At 39.5% G+C, this 25,648-nt stretch overlaps 1 protein-coding gene across 2 annotated transcripts; it reads right to left on the bottom strand.

The window, feature by feature from the left end:
* On the bottom strand, nucleotides 1-24,049 carry MIER3 (MIER family member 3). 2 transcript variants are annotated; one of them, XM_030004869.2, is made up of 13 exons: nucleotides 23,894-24,049; nucleotides 23,070-23,094; nucleotides 20,685-20,830; nucleotides 18,643-18,777; nucleotides 17,074-17,194; nucleotides 14,751-14,836; nucleotides 14,477-14,549; nucleotides 10,918-11,069; nucleotides 10,370-10,451; nucleotides 6,335-6,426; nucleotides 4,361-4,488; nucleotides 4,032-4,177; nucleotides 1-3,950 (listed from the first exon to the last, which is right to left on the bottom strand). In XM_030004869.2, the coding sequence occupies exons 1-13, from the start codon at nucleotides 23,900-23,902 to the stop codon at nucleotides 3,493-3,495; spliced, it is 1,653 nt and encodes a 550-aa protein (XP_029860729.1). In that variant the 5' UTR covers nucleotides 23,903-24,049; the 3' UTR covers nucleotides 1-3,492. The 2 variants fall into 2 exon arrangements, with proteins under 2 accessions (XP_029860729.1, XP_029860728.1); XM_030004868.2 differs by having other exon boundaries at nucleotides 6,335-6,429; nucleotides 23,894-24,048.
* Between the last annotated feature and the right edge of the window lie 1,599 nt (nucleotides 24,050-25,648).

The raw sequence follows: 25,648 nt of genomic DNA, 5'->3' as shown, positions 1-25,648 counted from the left end.
AAAGGTTTCCAGACATTTATTTCTGGAGCTGTACACCAGGTATTAAAGTACAACAAATACAAAATAATGCTCAAAAAAAAAAAAAAAAAAAATCAGTGTTTATGTACAAATATTAAAACCAATGCAACAATAGCGACTTCCTCTTGAACATATGATACTAGAACATGTTCCGATTGTCACTAGATTTGTTGTTATGCACAGGGTACTTACTTTGAACTGAGAATAACTGGAATCTCTGTTTTATTAGGAGAACTATAACCATTCCTACTATATTTTACAATTGATATCTTCCTCCTTCTTTCAATGAAAAATAGGAATAAAAAAAATAGTAACCTTGTCATTATCTTATAAATTACTGTATTTAGTTTCCCTGTCTGTAGACAATGTGCTTGTAATGCTGGGCAAATAGTGTCCCTGTTGGTCAGTTTATCCATTAGTTTACATTCAAAGTTGAAATATTCACTAGAGACTTTGGTTAAATTAAGTAGTATCACTATGTTCTACTTGATCTGAAGTTTTCCTATATTTTTGACCCTCAGTTTTAAAAATTAAAAACAGGAAACAATTGCACAATTCATTGACCTAATTGTACACAATTTAGTATTCTTCAAACAGTATTGTACATCCTTCAAGTAAATTCAGCAGTTTGACCATGACAAGAGGAAAACTAAACATTTAAAAACCTAGCATGAGCAGATGATTTATGACTAACCAAAGCAAAAGTATTGCTATAATCACAGCACCAGTTACACTCCTAAATGAATCAGCTACCCTCTTCAGATTCCCTGTACATAAAAAGGATACATTTACCAACACTGCAGTTGCCCATTATGGATTTTTTGGTTTGTTTGTATGAAGAAAAAGTGTGGCAAAGGACAAAGAATTCATCACAGTTTGTTATAAGAATTGTGCTTCACCATCTAAGAACCAAGGCAATGGAATTTCTTCATATGGTTGCAATTCAGTTATCTTCATGCTGACTTTCAAAACGCAATTCTTTTAATAAACAGTAACAAGTTCTCCATTTAAATGTTTAAACTGAGAGAAAAATAAGTAAGTCCAGCTTTTAAAAGAAAAGTTCAATAAATAGCTATTTTACATGGATAGAGTCATAGTGGTACAAATTTATGAATGTCACATCAAGCATGCACAAAAATGTAACTATACACAGAAGTAGTCAGAAAATATTGAAATAGATATCTAAAAAGATATGAAGAATTTACATATTTACAAAATCTTGCAAATTATTGCCTCATTTTAACAAGGAATTAAAAGTAAACGATACCAGCTAGCTAGCCAACAGGCTAAATAAGATCAGCATTTAAAAATCTATTAGACTAGCTGGAATTCATTTTTCTCTCATATCATTTTCTGAATTTTGGTCAAAAGTCTTTATTAAATAACTAAAGTGTCCATTCAACTTGCTGACAACCCAAACCTTAGACAAGTCTCTGTCTACTTTAAGAGCCCAGCAATGCATAGATAAACTGAATATATTACTGCATCAGCTAATGAGAATGGGCATGTTCATTTAAGTGCAACTGGTATAAGCATTCAGTCATCTTTGTATAATGATTTTTATACAGACCAGCCACTCACTGTAAACCCATAGATAAACTTGAATGTATAACAATGGAGGATTATGGCCAGTATTTTACAAAATTACATAAAATGTGTTGATTCATAAACAAAAAAAACAAGGTACAAAGTTCAGCACAAAACACAGCAACAAGAAGCTGACAACTTGGCTAAAAATGTCAGAGTACAACACAGGGCCAAGGCTACCTGTTATTTACTGTGTACTTACTAAAGTTACATATTTCAGATGTGTAAATTAAGAACGGATTACAAAATTGTCTACTTTTGTCCACTGTGCTAAACTAATTTGGTTTTAATATGGTAGATGTGCTATTGCGTAAACACTTCAAAGCAATCTTCATTACAATGCTGTAAAGAAAACTCCATACGCTGCATCCGAAACTCAGGATGTCAATGCATTTCACAGTATGCATAATAAATACCCTCTTCCCTTTCAAATATTAAAGTCACTACTTTCTAATTACTCAGCATAACCTTGAAGCAACTATTACAAATATCAACAATGCAAACTTAATCACTTGAATAATGAAAACAAATTAGTGGCAATTAAATTTGTAATACAAACAGTGCAAAGAAAAAGTATGGCAGGAAAGGGGTAATCCTATTGAAGTAAGGTTCAGATTCTCATTAAAAAACCCTGCAAGCTGTATGCTACAACAACCGGTTACAAGCCAATACTATGCTTGGGCTGCCTCTCCCGCAAGAACTAGAACAAACCTTTGCAAGACAAACTTCTTGGATGGCTAAATTGCACTCAGTGTTCAAAATAAAAATAAAAAAAAAAATGTACTGAAGTTACATAGTTGCTTTTATGGGAAACATTTTTACTCATCCTTTCCTATTTGATCAAAGTAGTGAAGTGCCATTTTTGAGCCAATGACTTGCCAAAACAAATAAATGCAATCCACACTAAAGAAAAACTTTCAAATACATACTTCAAGGTTCTACTATTCCTATATAAACTAGATAGTCCCTCAAAACTGTAACACTTTGAACTGCAGTGCTCCAAACAATTTAAGATGTCTTCCAAATGCAGACTGCTTGTTTAGTGGTAAATCCTAAGCTGTGCAGACTGTAGCTTTATACATCAGCTGCCTTAGGAAACTTAAGGTACATGATTACATTATTCTTCAAAGTCGTGGACAAAACCCATCCGAATACAATATAGTCTAAACCGCATCTGTTTAAGCCAGTAAATAAGTTTAAAGTACACAGACACCTATGGCAGCATAATTACTTCTGGGTAAGGTAGCCATGGCCTATGTTTTTCCAACAGCATTGAAGTGTAGGTCTTCACACTTTAGTCATGTTAAGTCCCTTGTGCTAGCTTCCACCAAGATGAACTTGCTGTTTTGTAAACTGAAGTGCTCTAGTTTAGTATCACATGAGAGAAGGTTCCATTTAAAAAACATCCTTGTATGTTTGTGCAGTTTAAATTAAAGAAACCCATCCCTGCCTTTATAAGGAAAAAAAAAAAATGCTACATTGAGCAGGGATCAGGATCGGTACCTGTAAACATTGTTATTCCACTGCATCCGTTACGGCAAAAGTAACTTAGACTAAAAAGCCACTCCAATTCGTTCAGAACTTCTGTGCTGGTTTTGAAACGGTGGCCTCTGTCTACAGGCTTTAAAAAAAATTGAAGCAGAGCTTAAAGCTGCACCACAGAGTTCTCTTAGTCCCAAACTCTGCTGAACATCCTATGACATTTCCACATTTATGGACTGAAAAAGAAATTACTCTTGATAAATCAAGATATAGTTCTATACATACAAAGACATCACTGATGTCATAAAGTTCAAACTTCCAGTGAAAGACTAAGCAAACCTGATAGCTCCCATCAAGCTTACTACTACTGCATAAAGTACCCACTGTTTGTTTAGTTTTCCACAGTCATTCTGAGTGAAGGGCAGCATGTTGGTGAAGAGTGTGGGTATTGATAAAACCATTTGTCTCATTTGCAGATAGACTGCTGAAGTCAGCCACTGAAACAGCCATTTTGGCACTGGTAATATGGTGTGTGTGGTTCTCGAAGTCCACACCAAGGTTATTTACAGAGACATCACTCATGAAAGATTCTGGGACAGCAATTCCCATTTTCAATCTCTTTGCAGGTCTTTCTGTCTCCTCACTGCACATGTTCATTGGGTTTAGCTCTGAATGATAAAAGCCAGTCTCAAATAAATTAAAACAATCACTTTCACCATTGCTAGGCAAATTAAGCAATTCTTCTGTTCCAACAGGCACGTGATTAACTGGTGCTCGGGGTAAGCTGTCCATAGGAGGAAAGGTGTCATCCAGGCAGTTCACATCTGAAGTGTGGCAGACTGTAGCTACACTATTTGTCAATGCTGGAGAAAAGATGAACACAAATGCAAATGAAATAGTTGTTTGCATAGTTACACCAACAATTTTTTTTTTCCTTGATTTACCTGTCAACTCATTGGCAGTGATAGAGTTCAGAATGCTTAACTGTTGATCAGGAATGGTTTCTGTTCGACTGTTAGATGTTAAGGCTGAAGAATGCACTGCGCCACCAAGGGCTTCTGCTTCATCGACCAAACGATCCATGTAGTCCCTAAAAGAATATTGCATCCATAATGTATCATTTAACTGGAAAACAAAGCCTAAAAATGATGATGGATTTAATTTCAGTTGCCATAGCCACTGCAGCATTACACTGCAATGACAGAAGGAAAAAAATAGTCTTCTACATTTATGATTTGTAACAGAAAACATATTCCAAGAACGTTTTACTTACGTAACTCCTGGATGATGGTTGTATCTCTTCTTTCCAAATCTTGTTTGCTGAGCAAAGTAATCATAACGTTCTGACTTTTTCCACATGTAATAGAAAGCCACACACTCAGCAACTGTTCTGGTTCTTACCTAAAAGAAGGCAGGAAGAATTGACAAGATGAATGCAAAGACTAATGTTTTGTCATCTCTCCAATTCCTATTCCTGCAATATTGTTAGTTTTATTGTTCTAGTATCTGGAACAAACCAATTAGATTAGAAAACTTCAAAGATCTACAGTTTCAAGTAAGGATTACATTTGTTCTACTGTATGCATTATTGACTTTTTTTAAAACTAGATTGAAACTATATCTACATCTGAAGCATTTATATATATAACAATTTTTTTAAACTATAAGATAGACTCTCTCTTAAGATGGAAAAAGCTGAGCAAATCAATAACCTAAGAGAAGTGATGCAGGAAAGACTTTGGGTACTTATTTCTTTTGGGGAAGTCCAGAATCCTGGAGGCTTTGACAACAGATAATCACAACGGTAAATGCTTAAACAACAAAATAAAATTGTAGTCTTGTTGAGAAGGTATAAAGGACTCAAAAGATTCATTTTGATCTATGTTAACTGTCTCCTTCCCCCAAATGGAGTTTGCTATGTGAAATCAGATTCTTGGCAGAAAAAGTCGTTACTTCTACCTACATTCTTATAAACTACATCCATTTTTAGATGCAGAAACATTTCACATCATCCTCAGCCCACAGTTCCAGTTCAAGTTTTACAACTAGCATATACAACTCTATCAGTTGGCAGTAAACTATATTTGAGCTTAATCAAACTCACGGAAACATCAGAGGCAAATCCAAAATACCTTGGGTGTAATAATAAACCTTGCTAGTTTAGACAACAACATACCAGACAGGGGAGGAAATGAGCAGATGTCTGTATGCTAGCGATATCAAGTCCCAGTTAACAGCGCTTTGCAGTACAGTGATAAGGAAACACCTCGTGTTAAATTCTTTCACACACAAAAGCTTGTCTAGCTGATACTTTTGAAATAGAAGTGGCATCAGCTTATGCTGGGTCCCAGAACCTTCCCTGAACTTTCTGGCACTTTAGCCTTTTGGAAAAACCAGCTGATTGCTTAGACAAATTCTGATCCATAGCAACAGATACATCAACCCACATACTTTGTTGCATGCTGGAAAAAATATTTTTAAATTATTTCTTTGCATCTCTGATGAATTACTGTTTATTGGTAAGGTCCACTTAAAATCTGAACCACCCAAATATTATTTAGGACAGGTTAAACCAGGTATTGAGCATGACTAGCTTACTGTTGCTGAACAGCAACGACAAACCTATCAAGTTTATCTGAAATACAAGACCACCAGACTCCTAAAGGAAAAAACCTTCAAGGTCGTATCAAAGTATAAAGTAGATACACAGACTATTTGGAAACATCCATATTGACAACAGTTGCTTTTTGAATCCCTATTCTTCAGGCACAGATCAGTCAATCAGAAGCAACCCAGATCAAGATTAGAAGTCCTTTGCTGGCCACAAAACAGAGTCCTTATGGATGACTATACTTCCTGAAAACACAAAAAGCTAAGTCTGTTTCAGTAAACTTACACCTTCCTGGTGACAAAAATAAGTTAAGATGCATTTTCCCCTCCCACTGCTGTGGTATGGAAACACTGTACTTCTAGGAGAGGCACACATTTAAACTAAATTATAATATGAATGCATAAATGGAAGTAATGTCAACATAAGTCAATTTCAGAGATAATACATTGACTCATCTTGCAATGCCTAGTTTTCCAATGACATCTGAGGAAAAATTAGGACAAAAATGCCAAGCTGGTTTTAATATGTTGGTTCTTATTTCACTCTTCTGCATGGCTTCTGACAAATGTATTGCTTTTACAGATTTTCAGCATTGTATCATCTACTAATTCTTCCATTTAACTGTAAAATACTAACCTTGTTTTTCTGTATGAGATGAAAGTCTTTTCCATAAATAAGAAGTGCATGTTCAAAGCTTCTGCATTCTTCTTCTGTCCATGCTGTCATCTCTTCTAGACAATTATAAAAGTAGCATGATAAACTTGATTTCACTCACTAACCTTTTACAAATAAAATATTTGTTGCTAATGGATAACTATCCAAATGCATTCTAAAAAAAAAAATCCATGTTCTTTCCTCTACTGTACAGATATCCTACCTGAAATCTAATGTTCTTCTTTATAAAGACTCATAGAAGAGTTTGATTTCTGAAATCTTTTATCCTTGAGGGCAAGTGAAATGCAAAAGATTTGATTTATTATTTCTGAATAAGTTTGTCATCAAAAAACCAAAGTTTGATAACATCACTGAGGTGTACGCTAGAGATAATTTTTCTGAATATTTCTTCTCACACAGGATACAAAGAACAGTGGTCGTTCAAAAAAAGAGTGAAGGAACAACCTTTTGTGATGGATACCCCTGCTCTGAGTGAGCGAGCAGTACTTTGATTCAGGCATCACCAACAAGGCAGCCTGAGCTCAGCCCCACTGTGCAAACCGTGAGAACTGTGCTAGGCTGTATCTTCTCAGGAACCAAGGAGTCTAAGCAATGTCTTATCAGGAGCTAACAGTACCAGCCTGAGCTGGGAGTAGACAAAACTAAAACTGATACAGCTGCACACCTGCGAGTACACCAAAGAGGAGGGCTGACTACGAGTTGGTCACTTTACACTATAAGTATCTGTAGCTGCCCCAAGCCCTCCGAGCTCTCCTGTAGAGCAGCAGTCTGGGCAGGACTGATCTCCGCTTGAGCACGGAAGAGACGCCTCTCAAAGTTATCCTTCAGAGTTCAGACATCCCCTGCCCAGGACGTAAAGGCTGTAATTAGGTAAGTGACATTTTACATTAAGCCTAAAAGTATATTGTATACTAATGACATGTATATATATCAAGCTATAGCTTAATTATTAGAAGTGTCGTAAGTAGTAGAGTGTTTGACCACCACCTAATTATCAATTAATTATTGTTAAATCAGTTTAATTACTATTCAATTGATTACAGTTTAATTGCCAATCAACGATTAATTATCATTTGATCATTTAATCATTAAAACCCACTTTTAGTTAACCCCATAATGATGACTTTTCTCAATTATTCACCTGCAACAAAAAATTGGCATAGTCGGCAGGATGGCCGATTCAATCACTGACTAGCTATGGAGTCACAGAGTTAACCCTTCACTGAAATTTTCATATGACTGGGTGCATAAAAAGTGGGATAATTGGAATAAGATAAAAGAACAGCTGAACCCTGTAAAAGGGAAGCTGAAAGATGGTAAAGAGAAGGTAATAATATACAAGATGTTGAAGAGGTATTTAGAAGCTGCATATCGGTTAAAAGAATGTGAAGAACAAGAAGGGAGAATGCTACAAAATTAGTTTGAACAAAAAAAGTGACAAGAAATGCTGTTACCTCTGCAAATAAAACAAATGCTTAAACAACCAAAGGAGGAAAAAGAAAAAATGCAAAAAAGCAAGGCTGAGTATCTCTGGCATGCCTCCTTAACAAGGAGACTGTATTATGTTAGATCAGGATGGCTTTTGGGGACCAGGGGTGCTCTTGAATGAGAGACCATCCCCTAACACTGAATCACACTCTATTACCCGTTGAGCAGCATATTGGGCAGGAGGCACAGACCCTCAGGATAGAGGGGAGCCCACTGCTATATCAGTAAGAACATTAAGTGAACATTTTACTTCCGTTACAAAAGCAGCCTGCCTTAACAACAGAGGTACATGTGGTGATTACCCTGTCTCTGCCCCTGTAGAAGCCATGAAACTGCTAGTAAAAGGAGCCCCAGCTGTTTTAAAATTGTACTTCATTGCAAAAAGGGATGAAATAAGACAAAACATAGAACATAATGGTCAGGAGGGTCAGGGTGGCCAAACCCTTCTCTGACCCATCCCGACCTGGGCAGACTTGATGCATGGCATTGTAAATCATAGTCAAGAAATGGGGTGGAATGAACGAACACCAGCAGGGCAGTCCTGAGCTAACACAGACAGCAGACGGATCTAGCAAGTAAGACAGACTTCACAGAACCCCTGACACTTTCCCCAATCTCATAAACCTCCTGGCGAGGTAGTGGACCCCCAGAAAAGGAATAATGAACTGTGGAAGAAAGGCTTAGCTCTAGGCATACCTCGGGAAGCCATACAGGGCCAACTGACTGGGACTACACTTAGTCTGATCCAGGCTTTTGAAAAACAAGGGCTATCAGGGAATACGGAACAAACCAAACAACCATCTGCTCCTAAAGATCCCAGGAATAACCGTTTCAGATTTCATAAGGTAGAACTGCAAATATCCCTCTCTGTTGGTTTTTTTTAAGATAAAACCTGCAATTTCTAAAACTGAATTTTAGCTTTACAAACAACAACAACAACAAATCATTAAACAAGAGTAAGACTTTTAAAACAAAGTAGCTCAAACTATTTGAATAGGTCAGTTTTGTCTCAAGTATTGTTGCTTTCCTATCTTGATTACGGTTTGGATCTATATAATGAAGAAGGGATATTTCAGGCATCTTACATTCGTAATGGTGATCCAAAGTTCCTGTTCAGCTGATATTTACAGCCAATGGTGGGTGGGGGGGAAACACATTTCAAAACATTTCTGGAAGCAGACACTGAAACCAAGACCTTTCTGCTCCCAGAAGGAGGAGATAATCATGCCACTGCAAAGCCATTTTCTTTCTTTCTCACCCCACTGATTTTGCACTCCTTACTACAGAGTTCTCAAGCTTTAAAGAGAAAAGATCCTCATGTAAAGTCCAACAGTTAAGAAATTATTTTGGGAGTGGTGGATTTTTAATTCTCATCTTGAGATAGCAGTGAACTTCAGTGGGTAGATCAGATCATAGCATAATGGTTACCCTAAGAGACAGGCACCGACAGTGTTATCATCCTTTATCATTTCTAATGAAGGTATAATAAGTCCCATCTGATGTGGGGCAGGACAGGGAGTGTGAGTACTAGTCCTTAGGACAGAATTTTGGGCTCTGAACTACAAACGGGCAGAGGTATTTTTCAATCCCGGAACAGGAACATAAATCCTAGAAAGGTGTGGGATTTAGGATACAACCCTGCAACTGATACTTCCTTATTGTTTAAGTCTACGCAATCTCTTCCCGTACATGAGCTTTCTGAAGCACTGCTCTGATAGTCCTTATTGTACCCTTCAGCTTCACCTTAGATACTTAGCTTTCACAGCACCTAACTTGTAAACACTGAAGTTCCCTTTGAATCCAATTCTGAGTAGGGAATATCTGTCAGACTATCAGTTTATACCAGGGCTCACACTCCATTTCTGCTTTATGCAACACGTATGTTAAAATACAGGACAAAGAACTGTCTTTGCTAAATGATAAACTCTGACTTTCATTTAAGGGAGTAACAAAGTCAGGGACAAACAAGATGGAAGCTTGTTTTCCACTGTAAACTTGAGCAAAGCTCTCCATGCTTTACTGAAGACCTATGGAACTATACAGTAGAACCAGTTTAGGATTGGCATAGCACAACATTTGCACAGTGGGGAAGAGAGTGGGGGTTATTTATATAGCCAGCTGTGTTCTCCTGATTTTGGTATAAATGTCATCAGATTATAATTCATCATGATCTTAAAAAGATGCTGTAATGTGGGTGAGAACTGCCACACGGGAGGCAAAATCACCGCTCCCCCCAACCCCTCTCCTCAGTCTGTGCCATTGTCACAACAGCAAAGGAGGAACGAAGGGAAGGTGGAAAACTGATCCTCAACCTCTATACAAGTTGCAAACTTCTCTAGCAGGAATTTCCAGCTGGCCAACAGTCAGATTATACCTAATTTGTGCTAAAGGCATCATGGAAAGGGATGTGCTCATCAACCTGATTCTTACTCAAGGCTTCTCTATGCAACCTTTTTTTTTTTTTTTTTTCAAACATACATTTCTGAAAAACCAGGTATTCTCTCTTACCCTGAGACACCTTTCCATTTGAGCAGTACCTCTCAATTGCTTCTTTAACATTATGGCTACTTTTAAGAAGTTCATACAGCGCCTATAAAATAGAAAAAGTCTTTAGAAAGAGTCAATGTTTGCAAATATCCAATCTAGACCTCTAAAACTAGCCTTTCAGTTAGCATAGCTAACATAAAAAAGAGAATTTTTCTTTATAGATGATGAAAATTTTAAAATAACAACCAAAAGCAAAGCCATCTAGAAGTTAAGGCAAGGATTAATTAAGAAAGTGTAAAACATTATATGCAATTATTAAAAAAGCTGGATTTGTCAACAGCGTGGCAATCAAAAACATCACAGATCACAACACTGCTAACATTCGAATACTTGTAATTTTAAGCATGTGCTTAAAATTACAAATAAGATCCTGACCCCAATAACATCTAATTAAAAAAAAAAAAAAAAAGAAATTGAGTATTGCTGCCTTTATAACAGAAGGCAGAGAAAGAGAACACATGTTAATTACAAAGCAATGTGTTACAAATGGAATAGGATATAAAACATACTTGTTCATTGTCCCGTGTATGTAGTCCTTCAGGAATTCTGCCAATCATTTTTTCATTTCCTGTTCTTAAGGAGGTTTCAAAAAGGTATTCTTTAACTTTACTTTCTGAGATCACATCAGGTTTCCAAAGTAAATGGTCTTCATTTTCATAGGCTGTTAAAACAGAAATCCATTAATGCCAGGTGTGACATTTTTAAGGCTGTAACATTAAGAGCTATTTCACAAAGACAAAGAACACAGAAGTAATCAAATCAAGCACTGTCATGCCACTTTTAAATTGCAGCTCACTTTTTCCCCAAAAGCCTCAGTTAAGAGACAGACTCTGCAGTGTGACATGGTGAAGAGATTCAGGTTCCATGAAGATAAGAGACTGAACTCTTGAGATGAAGAGTCTTTACACAGGAGCAGCTTGTTGACAGCTAGATGATTCAAGTCAAGTTATGCATATGTATTCGTCATCTCCATATAAACTAACTAGCAAATCCATTCACAGTTTTGTTCAGCTGTTTTCAAAAAATAAACTATAGTTTACAGTAAAAGTGTAGGGTATTACTTTAATATTTCAAATATTACATGTCAAAAAAAAAAAAACAAACCAAGAGGAGGCAGCTAATTGGTCATTTTCAACTAAAATTTGCCAAAGATAACTTAACAGAACAGACATCTAGGTCTCGATGTGGTAATCTGTTTTTCCATTCACTAACAACTGAATGCTGTTAAGAACTTGTACGTTGCATACTTTACAAGGAATCAGGATGTATATTCCTCCTTCATAGTACACTAAAATCATGCATGCACCTCTTAAGTAGCTTATTTGAAAGACAATATACTGGAAATATGCAAGAGCTGGGCTGAACCTTTGTCAGTCTGTGCACGTTTCAATTCTAGATTAAACTATAAATACTTTATTCTGATCAACAGTTGTGATTAACATTGCGTGTAATGTTTCACATACTGTTTTGGTGATACAGAATTAGACAGTTATTCAATTCAAACACACAAGCATAATGGCTGTTACAGTAGAATAGATGAAGATTCTCAAATCTCTTATAAAACTGCAGGAAACAACATTAAGCTAAGGTGAGGAATAAAATTACGTGTCCTCTGAAAGTTCTGTTACAGCTTAAGAACATGGAAAACTTTCAAATAGATATGTTACAAGTGTAAGGTTTATAGAAGAACAGAACTGCCTTCTAGCACAATTCTGGTAGCTGGGAGTACATAGGAGAAATCATAGAATCACAGAATCAGAATTGTTTAGGTTAGAAAAGACCTTTAAGATCGTCGAGTCCAACTGTCAACCCAACACCATCATGCCCACTGAACCATGTCCTGAAGTGCCATGTCTACACACTTTTTGAACACCTCCAGGGATGGTGACTCCACCACTTCCCTGGGCAGCCTGTTCCAATGCTCGACAACCCTTTCAGTAAAGAAATTTTTCCTAACATCCAATCTAAACCTCCCCTGGTGCAACTTGAGGCCATTTCCTCTCGTCCTATCACTAGTTACTTGATAAAAGAGACCAGTACCCACCTCACTACAACCTCCTTTCAGGTAGTTGTAGAGAGCAATACGGTCTCCCCTCAGCCTCCTTTTCTCCAGGCTAAACAACCCTGGTTCCCTCAGCCACTCCTCATAAGACTTGTGCTCCAGGCCCTTCATCAGCTTCGTTGCCCTTCTCTGGACACGCTCCACCACCTCAATGTCTTTCTTGTAGTGAGGGGCCCAAAACTGAACACAGTACTCGAGGTGCAGCCTCACCAGTGCCGAATACAGGGGGATGATCACTTCCCTGCTCCTGCTGGCCACACTATTCCTGATGCAGGCCAGGATGCCGTTGGCCTTCTTGGCCACCTGGGCACACTGCTGGCTCATATTCAGCCAGCTGTCGACCAGCACCCCCAGGTCTTTCTCTGCTGGGCAGCTTTCCAGCCACTCTTCCCCAAGCCTGTAGTGCTGCATGGGGTTGTTGTGACTCAAGGGCAGGACCCAGCACTTGGCTTGCTGAACCTCATACAACTGACCTCAGCCCATCGATTCAGCCTGTCCAGATCCCTCTGTAGAGCCTTCCTACCCTCGAGCAGATCAACCCTTCCTCCCAACTTGGTGGCAAACAGGGGCTTGTATTTGCAGATGACATCACAAGCTCTTCAGGGAGTACAGAAGAGGCTTTCACAGATTCCCTCACCTCCACAGCCAGGTCCAACCTCTCCAAGCACTGCTGACACTCATCTTCAACCTCCTTTATCAATCAAGACAACCCAGCACTTCTAGCTGGAGTCCATGACTGATAGTTGCAAAAGGAGCTCCTTGGGCCCTCTGATCTGGGAGCTACCTCTTTGCTCTTGGCCATGCCAGCAGACAAGACTCTCACTGGTTCTCTCTAGCACCAACTCATTCCAGAGAAAGTTGTGAGATTAACCCCTTCCCGGTCATCCTCTGGTCATTGGCACTTCTCTAGTTCTTGGCTAAGGAGAAATCAAGATGTGTAAATAGTAAAAGGACTATCCAGATAAATCTGGTTCTTACTCCTCCATTTCTTAGAACCCATAAGCATCGTGCTTGAATCTTAGAAAACAGACTTCCCTAGGTCTCTGAAGCAACACAAGACATGTTCACTTGCTAATGGTTCTAGCTCCATCCATACCAAACATTCTTCTTCTCTACTGCAAAGGATCATTATTCAAAAAAGCAGTTAGTAATGGTGAAAACACTCGATATACTTCAAGTGAATAATATTCCCATGAAATGTTACAGTTTGAACACAAGTCACTTACAGAATATTGAAAATTTACAGAAAAAAAACCAGAATGCACTTAATTTATTAACGTTATCCCCCAAACTGTTCCTTGATTTCAGAGCTGTTCCACGCATGAGCAAATTTCTTTCATTATTTGCTTTTTGAATTCCACAGCTGTATGTGCTATACTTTTCTCATAGTGAAGGTTTTTAAAGATACAAAACTCTATTAAGTAAGTTCTTTTTTCTACTCTAGCACAATTGCAGTTTTTAACCTAAATTTACACTGGAATAATATCATACTTAAAACATACTATTTTTTAAAAGACAGTGTATCAGAAACCACATCTTCTATGCTATGGAAATTTAAAATAGTTTATTGCTTTATTTTCCATATCCATTTTGTAACCTACACTGTTGTGCTTGCCAAAAAACAAGCAAAGAAAAATACTGTGTTGAAGATCTTCAGTGTAAATTAAGTTACATGCTCATAGCCCAGTTATGATACTCTGATGAAAATATTTCCTTCCTGATCCACAGTTTGTTGCCTCCTAATATTACTAGATACTTCAGAATTAACACTGTAATCTACCATCCAATGTTTTCTTCAGAATGTTCTCTCAAAGCTGAAGAATCACATTTCTGAGATATAATTCTGTGGTTGTTCTACTTCAGTTTTCTAGTGCCCTTTTTTTTTTTTAAGGTCTCTGAGACTTTAAGTAAGCCATTGAATTTACCTTATAAACTTAAATAACATGTTTCCATCAACTGCTATGTATAAACATAAAATAAAAAGTAAAACAGTCAGAAGAACTTACCCTTTTCATCATCACTGTATCTGCCAAGGTAAGGTGGAATTTCAGCCTGGTACTGTGAACCAACCATTATTTCCTGAAGATGTAACAAAAATGAAAAGAGAAAGTTATTAACTTAATATTTTGTGGAATGGAAGCATTAAAAATGCCATTAACCTGGCATTTGGCGGAGAATTCCAGAATTAAGGTACTATTTTAGATATGTACTATAAATCTTAATGCATTTTTCTTAACAATAAAGTTCTTTTAACTTTTTTTTTTAAGACACAATCATTACCTTTCTCAAATCTTCAGATGAATTACCATTGTCTGCCTCTAGATCTTCACCATCTGATTCCTTATCTCCATCACATGTAGTGTTTGCTTCAGACACAAAGAAGTTTGGTTTTAGCTAGGAAGAATTTTCAGTTCAAACACAGAACTACAAGATAACGTTTACTTTTGAAAGGGGCACCTTGCTTTTATTCTGGGAGACACTTAAAATGAATCTGTTGATCTACATTTCTGTCAGAAGTCTGTTAATCTACATTTCTATCAAACTAACATGAAGTCAGAAGGCACTGGTACTTGTATACTGCAGAATGGAAACATTTATCATCACCTCAACTGAAACAATCTACCGTATTTCTAACAGTCAAAAGGAAATGAGATCATGATTCTTCATCAGTTTTCTCAAAAAACGCTTATACCTTACAGAAAAGGTATGAGAAAACCAGAAAACTTCCAGGGCTATGACTTAGCCTCAGGTTAATCACAAAGAAAGTAAAGTTGAAGGCATGTCTTTATTACCTACTAAAACCTTTCATCAGAAGTTTTAATGGGCATTCAAAACATTCCTTTAAACAGGGCTGCCTCAGCATGGAGTAAAGATACAGGAGAGATACACAAAATGGAATAAGCAAAAGACAGCAAAAGACTGCTTATTCCTTTTTTTTTTTTTTTTTAATTAGGAAGAAATACAGCAGAGCACACCAAGCAATTCAAATACAGTACTCCACACAAGAACTCGTAGTTTAGAATCTGCAACACTGTGGTACTGGGTTCTGAAGTAATTCTGTTTTTATAGCTGTATAATTTCTGGCAGAATGGAATCCACAGTTCTGATATGATTAAAGCTATTTTGTATTCTCAAACTTCAGAAAAAATATGCTTATAAATAGGGTTGCAATTTTAGCTTTGCCACAACTAAACAGAATCGTCAACATCAGAGACAATATCCAAGACTCTATGGACTGAGGCTCTTCTTCTGTAGTCGTTACTACAATCACCAGTCTATCCCTTTTTCTTGTTAGAAGTAGAACGCAAGAAGCTAACCTAAATGCATGAAGTAACAATATGCCTGGATAATCATAGGCAATTATTTTTTCCAATTAAAGCAAATTTAAAATAGCCTATATTATGTATTAGACATGTTTATCTTAAAAGTTAATGTTATCTTAGTATCCGAGAAATTGACAGAGATCAGAAAAAAAGGTGAAACTGCCAACAGCACAGAGAACTGACATCTCCCTCCCTGAAATGGTGGATATTTGATTTTAAAATATCCAGCCAAAAGTTCTAATAGAGAAAGTAACATTCTGATAGAAAACCATGACAGCTGAAAACAAAGATCACTGTTTCTTAATCCTCAATAGGATGAGGGGCTAATTTTTTTTTCTATAAAGCTGCCACACTTTCAGTGTCATATTCATTAACAGTTCACAAGCAATGTTTAAGTGCCAGCAAGTTTGTGGTTTGCTTAACTGAAAAAAGGGTGTTATAATTTTTAAGGTTTTTATATCTCTCTTTCAATACAAATGTCTTATATTTATTACACAATCAGCAGCATGCAAAGGGCTACAATTGCTGATGACTGAGGCAGCACATCCCCTTTATCATCCCCCTGCTCTAGAGGAATTAAATCCCCCAGGAATAGCTTAAGATACTTGCCAAATCAAAACTGTGATAAAAATCCTCCACATTGCTCTAACTCTAGTACACCAGTGAACAAATAAGCTGCAACAGGCAATGAGGAATATCTCGTCCAGGTTGGATAACTGAACCACTGGTTCTCAGATCTTTCCCGTAATAGCTCCATGGGTAGTGAAATTTTGGTGGTCATGGGTTTATGGGCCCCATCCCATATAAAACCACTTTGGCTCACCCCATGAAGTTGAATGTGTGAAGGGAAATAATCACAAAGAAACCGCGTCCCAGTTCACATCCACAGGCTGCACGGAGAAGTCACTGGCTTAAAAGCAGCAGCAAAAATTTTAGTAGAGAAACACTAATTTAAAAGAATGGGTTACATATTCATGTAATTCACTAACATATTGAAAATGAATTAAGGGTGATCCTCAATACCACATTAACTATTAATTATGAAGTTATTGTATTTGTAGAGAAATTAATTTTACTTGTGCTTTGAGAACAGTACCAAATATAAGTCTTTCAGGTAATCAGTAATACCAACCAAAGACAACATTCATGTACAACATCCTGCAAAGCACTGTTTCTCAATTCCCAGTAAAGTCAGCACTACCAGTTTTGATATTTTAAGCTAGGAAGCTACATATAATGCTAAGAGGTTTTGAGTACTATTAAAAAATTAGGTTTCCTACATCTTAAGGGCCGAGGAAAGAAGTCAGTAGCCTCATGTGAAGTAACTGATGGTGTCAAGTCATCAGCAGAGGACTGTGTTTCTTCATCATCACCCGACAAGAGGTCTTTAGCTATTTCCTCCTGTATCATTAAAATAAAAAACATAAAACCTCAGACTGACTATTAAGTATAGACGGGGAGCATTTAGATTCAGCAAATTGTAAGTCTCCTTAATTAAAAAGAATTATTTTACCATAAGTAAATTTAGCAGACCATACTCCCTTAATTAAAAAGCTAGTTTGCTTCTCCTAAATCTAAGAACAAATATAACAATTAATTTCAGAGTTGAACACAGGTGTTCATTTCCCCTTTGTCTTCTATTAAAACAAATGCACAAGAAGTAACTTCTGCAAGCATCAATCTCAGATGTTCCTCCAGCTGCTTCCCATGAAAAATGCCAGTGGAAGCTTCCTCAAATCTGTAGAATTCTGCCATTCTTTTCATCACAGATATACTGAAGTTTTAAAAGGCTGCTACCCCTTAAACTCTGGGGAAAAAAAAAAAAACAACAGCCAGGCATTTTTGTAGACTTTTGCTGAGAGGACAGTTACAGACAATAGACAACCTGTTATCTTCTCAAAATTCAAAAAAATTGACGTTTCTGTAGGTTAAAGAAAAAGATGTTACGAAAGAAAAAGCACACTTCCTCCACTAGCAGACATGTTTGAACCCCTCTGTAGAGAGGTTAGGAAGGGAAAGAACTGTATTAGACAACAACCCGACTACATTTTTGTAGCCTCAACACAATCGTGAATCCTAATGAGAATCAGATGTGCAGAGCCATCATTATATCCTACTTTGTGGACTGTACCATTACATCATACTCACAGAAAGTAAAAAAAAAAAAAAAAAAAAAAAAGACATATACTTATACCTACATACTTTATAATCCAAACTACAAGCTGCATATGCTTTACAGCCAAAAATCAGACTAAAATCTCAGAATTCAAAGTGAACTTGCAAATCACAAAACCTTAAGTTTTAGGTTTTTACATCAGCAATGCAACACATGTAGTCTCTGCACATAAAACAATCTCTCTCTCACTCCCCAAAGTTGAGATCTTTCCAAATGATATGCATTTGAAAGCAACATTCCAAGGCATTCAGGAGTGCATTTTCAAGTTATCCACAGACGTTTTGATACTTGACATGTGTGTTGGAAGTCAGAATTATTACTTCTGGACATTGCATACACTATCAAAAAATCCCACTTCTATTAAAAAAAAACCCCACCTATTGAAAGTTCAATTTGTGTTTTAGAATGTGTTTTAGAAGAACTGTTAACTTATTCATTTCTCATTTGTAGTAATATAGTGCCACTGAAGTTGCTATGCATTTGTAAGTGTGATAATTATGATTAGAATCAGATCCTCAATATTGTTGAAAAAGAATGAATTCAGAATAATATTGTATATGGAAATTAACAAAGATACATATTTTGTAACATTAAGAGATAGTGAAATATAATTTAAGGTCACCTGGATTTCTGCATTTAAACCATAATACAGGGGAAAATGGTTCTGACTTACTTTATCTAAAGTCATATCTGGAAGTTCATCTGCAAGTTCACTTGGAGAGCTATCGGCACTGGAACCCGCGATAACTGGAATTGTGGGTTCATAGCCATAGAATGCCAGTAAATCTTCCAATGGCATGTTTCCTTCCTAACACAAGAGGATTTACAAACATTTCAACATATTGCCAAATACTTGTAAACAGTTCAGGCCTAAAAGGATAAGACATATTCTGAAGAACAAAAGTAAAAAACAAACAAATAAAAACTTAATTGAAAGCAGGAATCTTGATTCAGGCACAGGACTGAAATAATTCATAACCATGTCTCTTGGCATATAGCGAAGTCCCATCAAGCAGTTGTAGAAAATCGTTTACTGGATTAAACTAAAGAGTAAGTATTAAAAATTTGCTCCTTATCTGATTCATACTGTAGAGCATGATTTGCCTATACTTCTTCAAGACAGAAGATATCCTAGAAACACTAACAAGCCTCCTACAAGAGAGAAATGCAGAAAAACTTGACGACTTTATTCCTACAGTTACAGCTGCAAGTGTGCAAAACCCCACAAAAGTAAACCCATATAGCAACTTTTAAGCCCTCCTTTCCATCTCCTGCACAATATATTTTACAATGACTGTGGAGAAAGTAATAGGAAAAAGACAGCTAATGATACAGAAAGCAAAAATCAAGAGAAAGGCTTGATTTCTAATTTGTTTTTTCCACCAGCTTTTGATCAAATGATTGATTTCAGTATCATCATATCTGCATCCTAATTCAATTCATAAAATAAACAGTGGAGATTTTTTTAGTTACCTGATTCAAGCCATCAAAATATTAAAAATATTTTCCAATATTTATACCTTTAAAAGTTATATTACCTTTAAAAATTTCTTGTTGAACTCATACACTGATTAAATTACTTGTTTTCTTTAATCAGCTAAGGTCTTAGTCCTGCAAAGACTTTTCACAATGGGTAAACGTAAACTCACATCCAAGTCTTTCCAGGATCGGGACCTAAAGTAATAAAGTGTTTAAGATGAGCGGCTCTCAATTCTTCTACCTTCTATTATAGAAGCAATAAGATAATTTTGGGGAGTAACTCCATTTTAACCACCAGACTTGGCGAGGTGCTTCGCTATTATAATTGCAAGTTCATAATCAGCAAAAATGTAATCGTAAAGGTATCAGGACAAAAAAAAAAAATCAGGAGTATAAACACTGTTAACTCCACATTTAGAAAATTTGTTCTCACACAGACTACAAAAACACAGCCTCATGTTTGATGCTAAAAATTACACTTTCCTGGAACTCTGTTGACCAAAATCTGCAGTTATGCTGAGTGGTGTAAGTGGTTCACCCAACAATAATGCAAACAACATCAATTTGTGGGTGTTCATCATTCAGCAAGCATTTAAAATGGGTGATGCACTGCCACAGATGAACAAGAGGTGTAAATAGGAAAAACATGTAATTAAAGAGCATAAAATGGAATAGGAAAAGCCAAGGAGCATGCTGGTCATTGTGTACACCTACCGAATGCCAAACTGATGAAACTAAGACATAGCACTACCATTTACATAGAACATGAATGTGATCCATCATGCCTAAAACAGGACTGTTTGTTTGCATATTGAAAACCAAAACCTAACCAATAGAATGAAATACAGCTAGCTGTCACTTAATAGTATGCAAAGTGTACAGCTTCAACTTATATCCAACTTACAAAACTTAGAAGTCATAAGAGATATTAGATGATAGGACACTAAAACCTGCTTCAGTGATTTCTCTATCAAAGTGAAAAGACTACTAAATGAAAAAGAATATGAACTTAACATAACACTGATATCTTTCAGAAGCAAAGTTCAGTCATTTGGTGAGGACGCACTGCTATATGCTAACTAAACATGATTTTATTTTCTTTTTTTAAACAAGCTGCAGAAGCATGTTGCAGGAAACAGCATTATACAATACAAACTGAAGAACAGGTTGAGTGTTCTTTTCACTAGAAAAGTTACAACATGTATGGACTTTTATGAGAGCACGAGTCACTCTTACCTTTTCTAAATCTTCAATTTCAGAGCTGAAATTTTTGCTTTCTTCCATCATCTCCTCTTCTTCGAGAGTTCGCTCATCATCATAATCATGTACCAGCATTTCAGCAGATGGGTCAAAGTCATGATCCTCAGACGATAAAGAGCCAACTATCAAAAAAACCTAATTTCAGTAATTTTTTTTCTATACCAACATATGAAATTACATCACAGAAAAAAATATGGTTGCATGAATTCTTTTACATACAGGGTCAGAACCCTCAATGGAATAACTGGAACAAATTCCTAACTACTTGACAAATTCAGCTGTTTCAGCTGGCTTTCCCTTTTCATATTTGTAAGTAGTAGGTGCAGTTTTGTCTCTTGCAGTATAGAGTTATTGCTAGAAGTACCTAAACTACTAAAACAAAGTTTCAGAAAGTACAATCCCAAATTAGTATTTTACTGAATGAAAGATTGTGCAAAACATCCTTGAAATCATCATTAAGGTACAAAGCGCACACGTCACAAGATTTCAGATGCTGCAAGACTGTGATTTATAGACTCTGATTCTATTTACGTGATTTATATGGTAGCAAGCACAGTTTTTCACTGATAAACAGCTAACTTAGATTATGAATCAGCTTCCTACTAACAGCAAAATAAACAGCGAGACTTGCCTCAGATTAGTTTAGCCTCACAGATGGATCTTTTATTAAAACTAATTTAATTCTTAGCACTGAATCTATGAAGAAAGAATAAACATAGCAGAGTTTCAAGAAATATTGAAGAAAATATACCAGAAAAAAAAAAATGCTTCTAATGGATCACATTAATTAACAAGCCACTGTGACAGCTCTGTGGTCCAAAAGACACTTTTTCATTGCTCAAGGATACTCATAAGTCATCAAAAAAGTACTGTAATAGTTTTTGTTATTATTTTAAGTGCATTTTGCCAACTCTTAGAAAGGTTATCATTAGATCCAACAGGCTTTAAAGATGCGAATATTCTGCACTGCAAAGTCAGTGTTCTACAATAAAAATCACTGAATTACAGGGTCATTTTGTTCTTTAATGTTCACTTTCTTACGGCTTTCAGGATGGAGAAAATGAACAGATTAGGCTATTTCTCTTTCACTTCTGGCTTCCCCTTCTAGTTTTTACATACTAGTGCTCTGTTGCAATCCTTGGCTTACGAGCAGCAAAGAAAAGGCTTATTAAGAATTATTTCCATGTAAGAACTTCTTCAGAAGTTTTGAAGGGAATAGCTACAAATTTTCAATCCTTCTCAAAAAAATAAAGCCGTACCCCTCTTTGCACTGCTTCCAGCCTTGAAAGAGACTGTTGTACATACTAAGACTTCAGAGTCTTAAAGCATCAAACTAATTTTTCAGCAATTATGCTAAATGTTCATTCCTTATATGCAGGCAATGGAAGTAAGTTTTGTCTTTTTAGCTCACTTGAGACAATACTGTGAAAGTTCATAATATCATACTGTAGAGAAACATTCAGGCCAAAAATGCTTTTTATTCACGTTATTCATGTTATGGTCTCACAGAACTTTCAGTATAGCTGATAACGCTAATCCAATTACAATAATGACATTATGTGTTGAATTTTCCTGCTGTTGGCCATCACACCCTGATCCAGTTTTAAAGAAGTGTCAACTGCCTTAATCTATTTATATATATGTGTGCTCAAGATTACTGCTTCTCATCGCTGTTCTAACCCACCTTATGTTTGAGTAACTCAAATGGAAGTTCTATTCCATTCACAGACTTTAGATGAAAAAGTCCCACTTCTTTAGTAGCTCTGAATGCTCAATATCCCATTTAAAATATTTAAAACCACATTCAAGAATACAAGCTCAATAAATTTCGTAAGAGTAGTTAAAAAAGAAGACAAACAGCCAATGCAGAAGGCAGTTACACACAAGCAAATTCCCAAATACTTCTTCGAGAGTAGCCCTGCTGATATCAACTATGCTTGCTTGTGTAAAGTATTCCGAAGAACCTTAAGAGCAGTTAAAGCCTTACAAATTACTTAGCATTATGATTTTAAGCGTTTTCTCTTCTACCAAGAAGTTAAAAATTTACACAAGCCTGTAGTTATCAGCAACAAGAGAAGCAGTCTCTCTCCGGGCTACATGGCTTTACCGAGATACTGACTTAAAAGTGCTACAAAACTTTGTTTTCATTTTGGGTTCCCAGCAGCCAATTACTAACTGCAACCAGAGTTAAGGGAAGGACTCCACAGCGCACATCTCCTTCTCTTAACAATCTGGCAGGCAGTTAATTGCGTGCACATGAATCGTTAGGAGAGCTACGAGGGGATAAATTTGGGAAGGAGCAGAAGGGAGACAGTAGCGGGCTGGCAGCAGGCTGGGTGCTTGAGGTTGGCAAGGACGAACCTGGGCTCGAACTCCCAAAGGAAGCCTGCGGGGAGGAGAGAAAGAGAGGTGAGAGCGGGTTCCCTCCGACCCGGCAGCAGGCAGCGGTCTTCGTTTCATGCTCTCCCCCCTCCGCCCCCCGAGCTGCGCCCTTCCCCCGCCGCTCCCCGCCGGCCTCGGCCCCTGCGTCCCGCCCTGCCAGCCCCTCCATCCCCTTCACCCTCTCCCATCCCTCCCTGCCTCCCTCCTTCCTTCCCTCGCTCGCCCGCTCGCTCGCTCCCCGCCTGCCGCTCTCCTTCCCTCCTCCTCCTCCTCCTCCTCCTCCGCTGGCAGAAGCCCCCCCCAGGGGCCGCGCCCGGCCCGGCCGGTGCTCCCGCTGCCTCCGGCCCCGGTCGGGCGGGACATGACAGGGGGCGGCAGCGACGGAGGCAGCCGGACCGGCCGCCGCCTCTTCCCCGCTCCCAGCCCGGGGCTCGCTCCTCCTCCCTCCCGCCCGGCGCTCCTCCATCGCCGCCGGCCCGGCCCGGCCCGCGCCGCCCGGCGCGGCGGCCGCGCCCCCCTCCGCGCCCGGCCGCGGCCTGTCGGCCGCCCGCGGGCTGCGAACCCGGCACCCGCGCTGCGCGGCGCCCGCCGTGCGGCCTAGTCGCGCAGGCTCCCCGCTGCCCCGGCGCCGGCGGCTCCGCCGGCCGCCCCCCCGCCCCGCCGGCTCCCCCCGCCCCGCGCCGCCGGGCCGCCCCGGAGGCGCCTTACGGGGATGTCGAGGCGGGCGCGGGGGGCCCGCCGGCGGCGGGGGCCCGCGCGGAGCCGGCCGAACCCCGGCGCCCCAGCCCGCTTTCCCCGCTCACCTCCGCCATATTGGGACGATCGGGCTGAGGAACAGCGCTGCGCCGAGTGCCCGGATGGGGCCGCTAAGCCAATGGCAGCCGCCGAGCCCCAGCCGGAGCCGGCCGGGGAGGGAGCGGAGGGGGCCGGCGGGACCGGGCTGGGGCGGAGGAGGCGGCGCCGGGGCAGGGGCAGCGCGGGGACCCCACCTCCGGCGGCGCCGCGGCCTCCCGCCCCGGCCGGCGACGGCGCTCTGCCCGCCCCGGCCCTGCCCCGCCCGGAGAGGGCGCTCGGTGCCCGCCGCCGCCCAGAGCAGGCCGGAGGGGCGGCGGCCGGCCGCCAGCCCCGCCCGGGAAAGCCCGGGCCGGCAGCGGCCGCCCGCTCCGGCGGCGAGGCGAGCGGGAGGGAGCCGGCGGGGCCCCCTCGCCGTGCTGCCTCAGGGGCCCCGAGGCCGGCCGGCGCCCGGGTAACTCGGACACCTCCCGCCTGGGGTCAGCGGGCCTCCGACTGCCGCGGCTTGCCGCCCTGTCCCGGGGCCGGGGATGCCGTACGGGAGCGGGGCACCCGGGTGCGTCCCCTGCGCTTCGCTCGCCACCGAGCCCCTTCCTCGGTGCTGGTGTGGAGGAGGGCTAGCAGTTACACTGGTACCCGGCGGCCCGGGTTTTTGGAGCAGGAAACGAAATGTCAAAGCCTTCGGACCTTCCGTGGCTTAAACGGAGAAAGTGAAAATTACTTGGCGGTGGGTTTTTCTCTCTAAAGGTTGAGGCGTTTTACATACGAGTAACATCTATTCTGGATTTTCAGTGGTATTTTTTGGTCCCAGTATGCACGAAGTGGGAATGGGGCCGTTTTCAGCTTGGTTTCTTCATCCCAGGCTATAAAGGCTCATGCTTTTGATTTTGGAGTCACATGTTTCTACTTCTGGCCAAAATAGCATCTGCCGTACTTGCTATACCGAGTATTGCTCTGCTGGAGGGGTGGTGTGTGTCACAGCAGTAGTCGGGTGCAGTAATGCCCCAGACTGTGCCCCACCTGGGGAATTCGGGAGGCTCGAGGCTGTATCGCGAAGTGAACGGCTTCTTTGGATGTGTCTTAAGTTGGGTTTGCAGACAGTGTAGAGATCCCAAGCTAGTTTAGGTACTTAAGTAGTGGAGCTCTGTACTGTTTGATTTATTCTGCTGGGACCTGTTGCTCTGAGAAACAGAGTAAATTTAACTTGTTGTGTGCTCCACTGCTAAGTTTAGCCTAATTCCAGTATATAAACTGTTTGTGAACCTTCAAACTACACAGCAGCCTAAGATGTAGACATACCTGCTCTTGATGTACCTGGGGTGAGATGTTGACAACACAAAACCCCCAAGGCTTTGCAGAAATGTATTTTTTTAGGAAAGTTGCCACAGTAACCAGCAGCTCCAGCGATACCTCATCCTCTGGTCCCTGATCAGTCTTTGCCTTTTTCCAAAGTTTTGCAGATTAGGGAGTTGTCTGGTAAAAATGATCAGTGACAGACAGATAAGCTATGTCAGAGCATAGTGCATGTACCCAAAAATTAAGGAGGAAGATTTAATCCTTTCCATCTTTGACTGGTCTGGAATGCCGCTAATGCTCCTTAGCCTTTTTTCAGTTTCATTCCCTCTAGATACACCAAACCCAGTTTCTACCCCTGTTCCCTTGAAGCCTCAGCTTGGGCAAGGCAAAACAGCTTCTCATGAACACAGAACGTGTAACACATACACAGGCCTGTTCATCTTACCAACAAAATAGCATGGAAAGTGCAG

This window comes from Aquila chrysaetos, chromosome Z, assembly GCF_900496995.4.
Source record: "Aquila chrysaetos chrysaetos chromosome Z, bAquChr1.4, whole genome shotgun sequence".
Lineage (NCBI taxonomy): Eukaryota > Metazoa > Chordata > Aves > Accipitriformes > Accipitridae > Aquila > Aquila chrysaetos.
This window is presented reverse-complemented; position numbering and strand designations above follow the sequence as displayed.

Bases quoted from the DNA above. Each gene is read 5' to 3' on its own strand.
- MIER3 (XM_030004868.2), bottom strand. The intron at 14,550-14,750 runs GTAATGATTGTG...TTACATCTTCAG, and splicing joins CATCTGAAGATTTGAGAAAG to GAAATAATGGTTGGTTCACA. The intron at 6,430-10,369 runs GTAAGAGAGAAT...ATAATTGTCTAG, and splicing joins AAATGGAAAGGTGTCTCAGG to AAGAGATGACAGCATGGACA.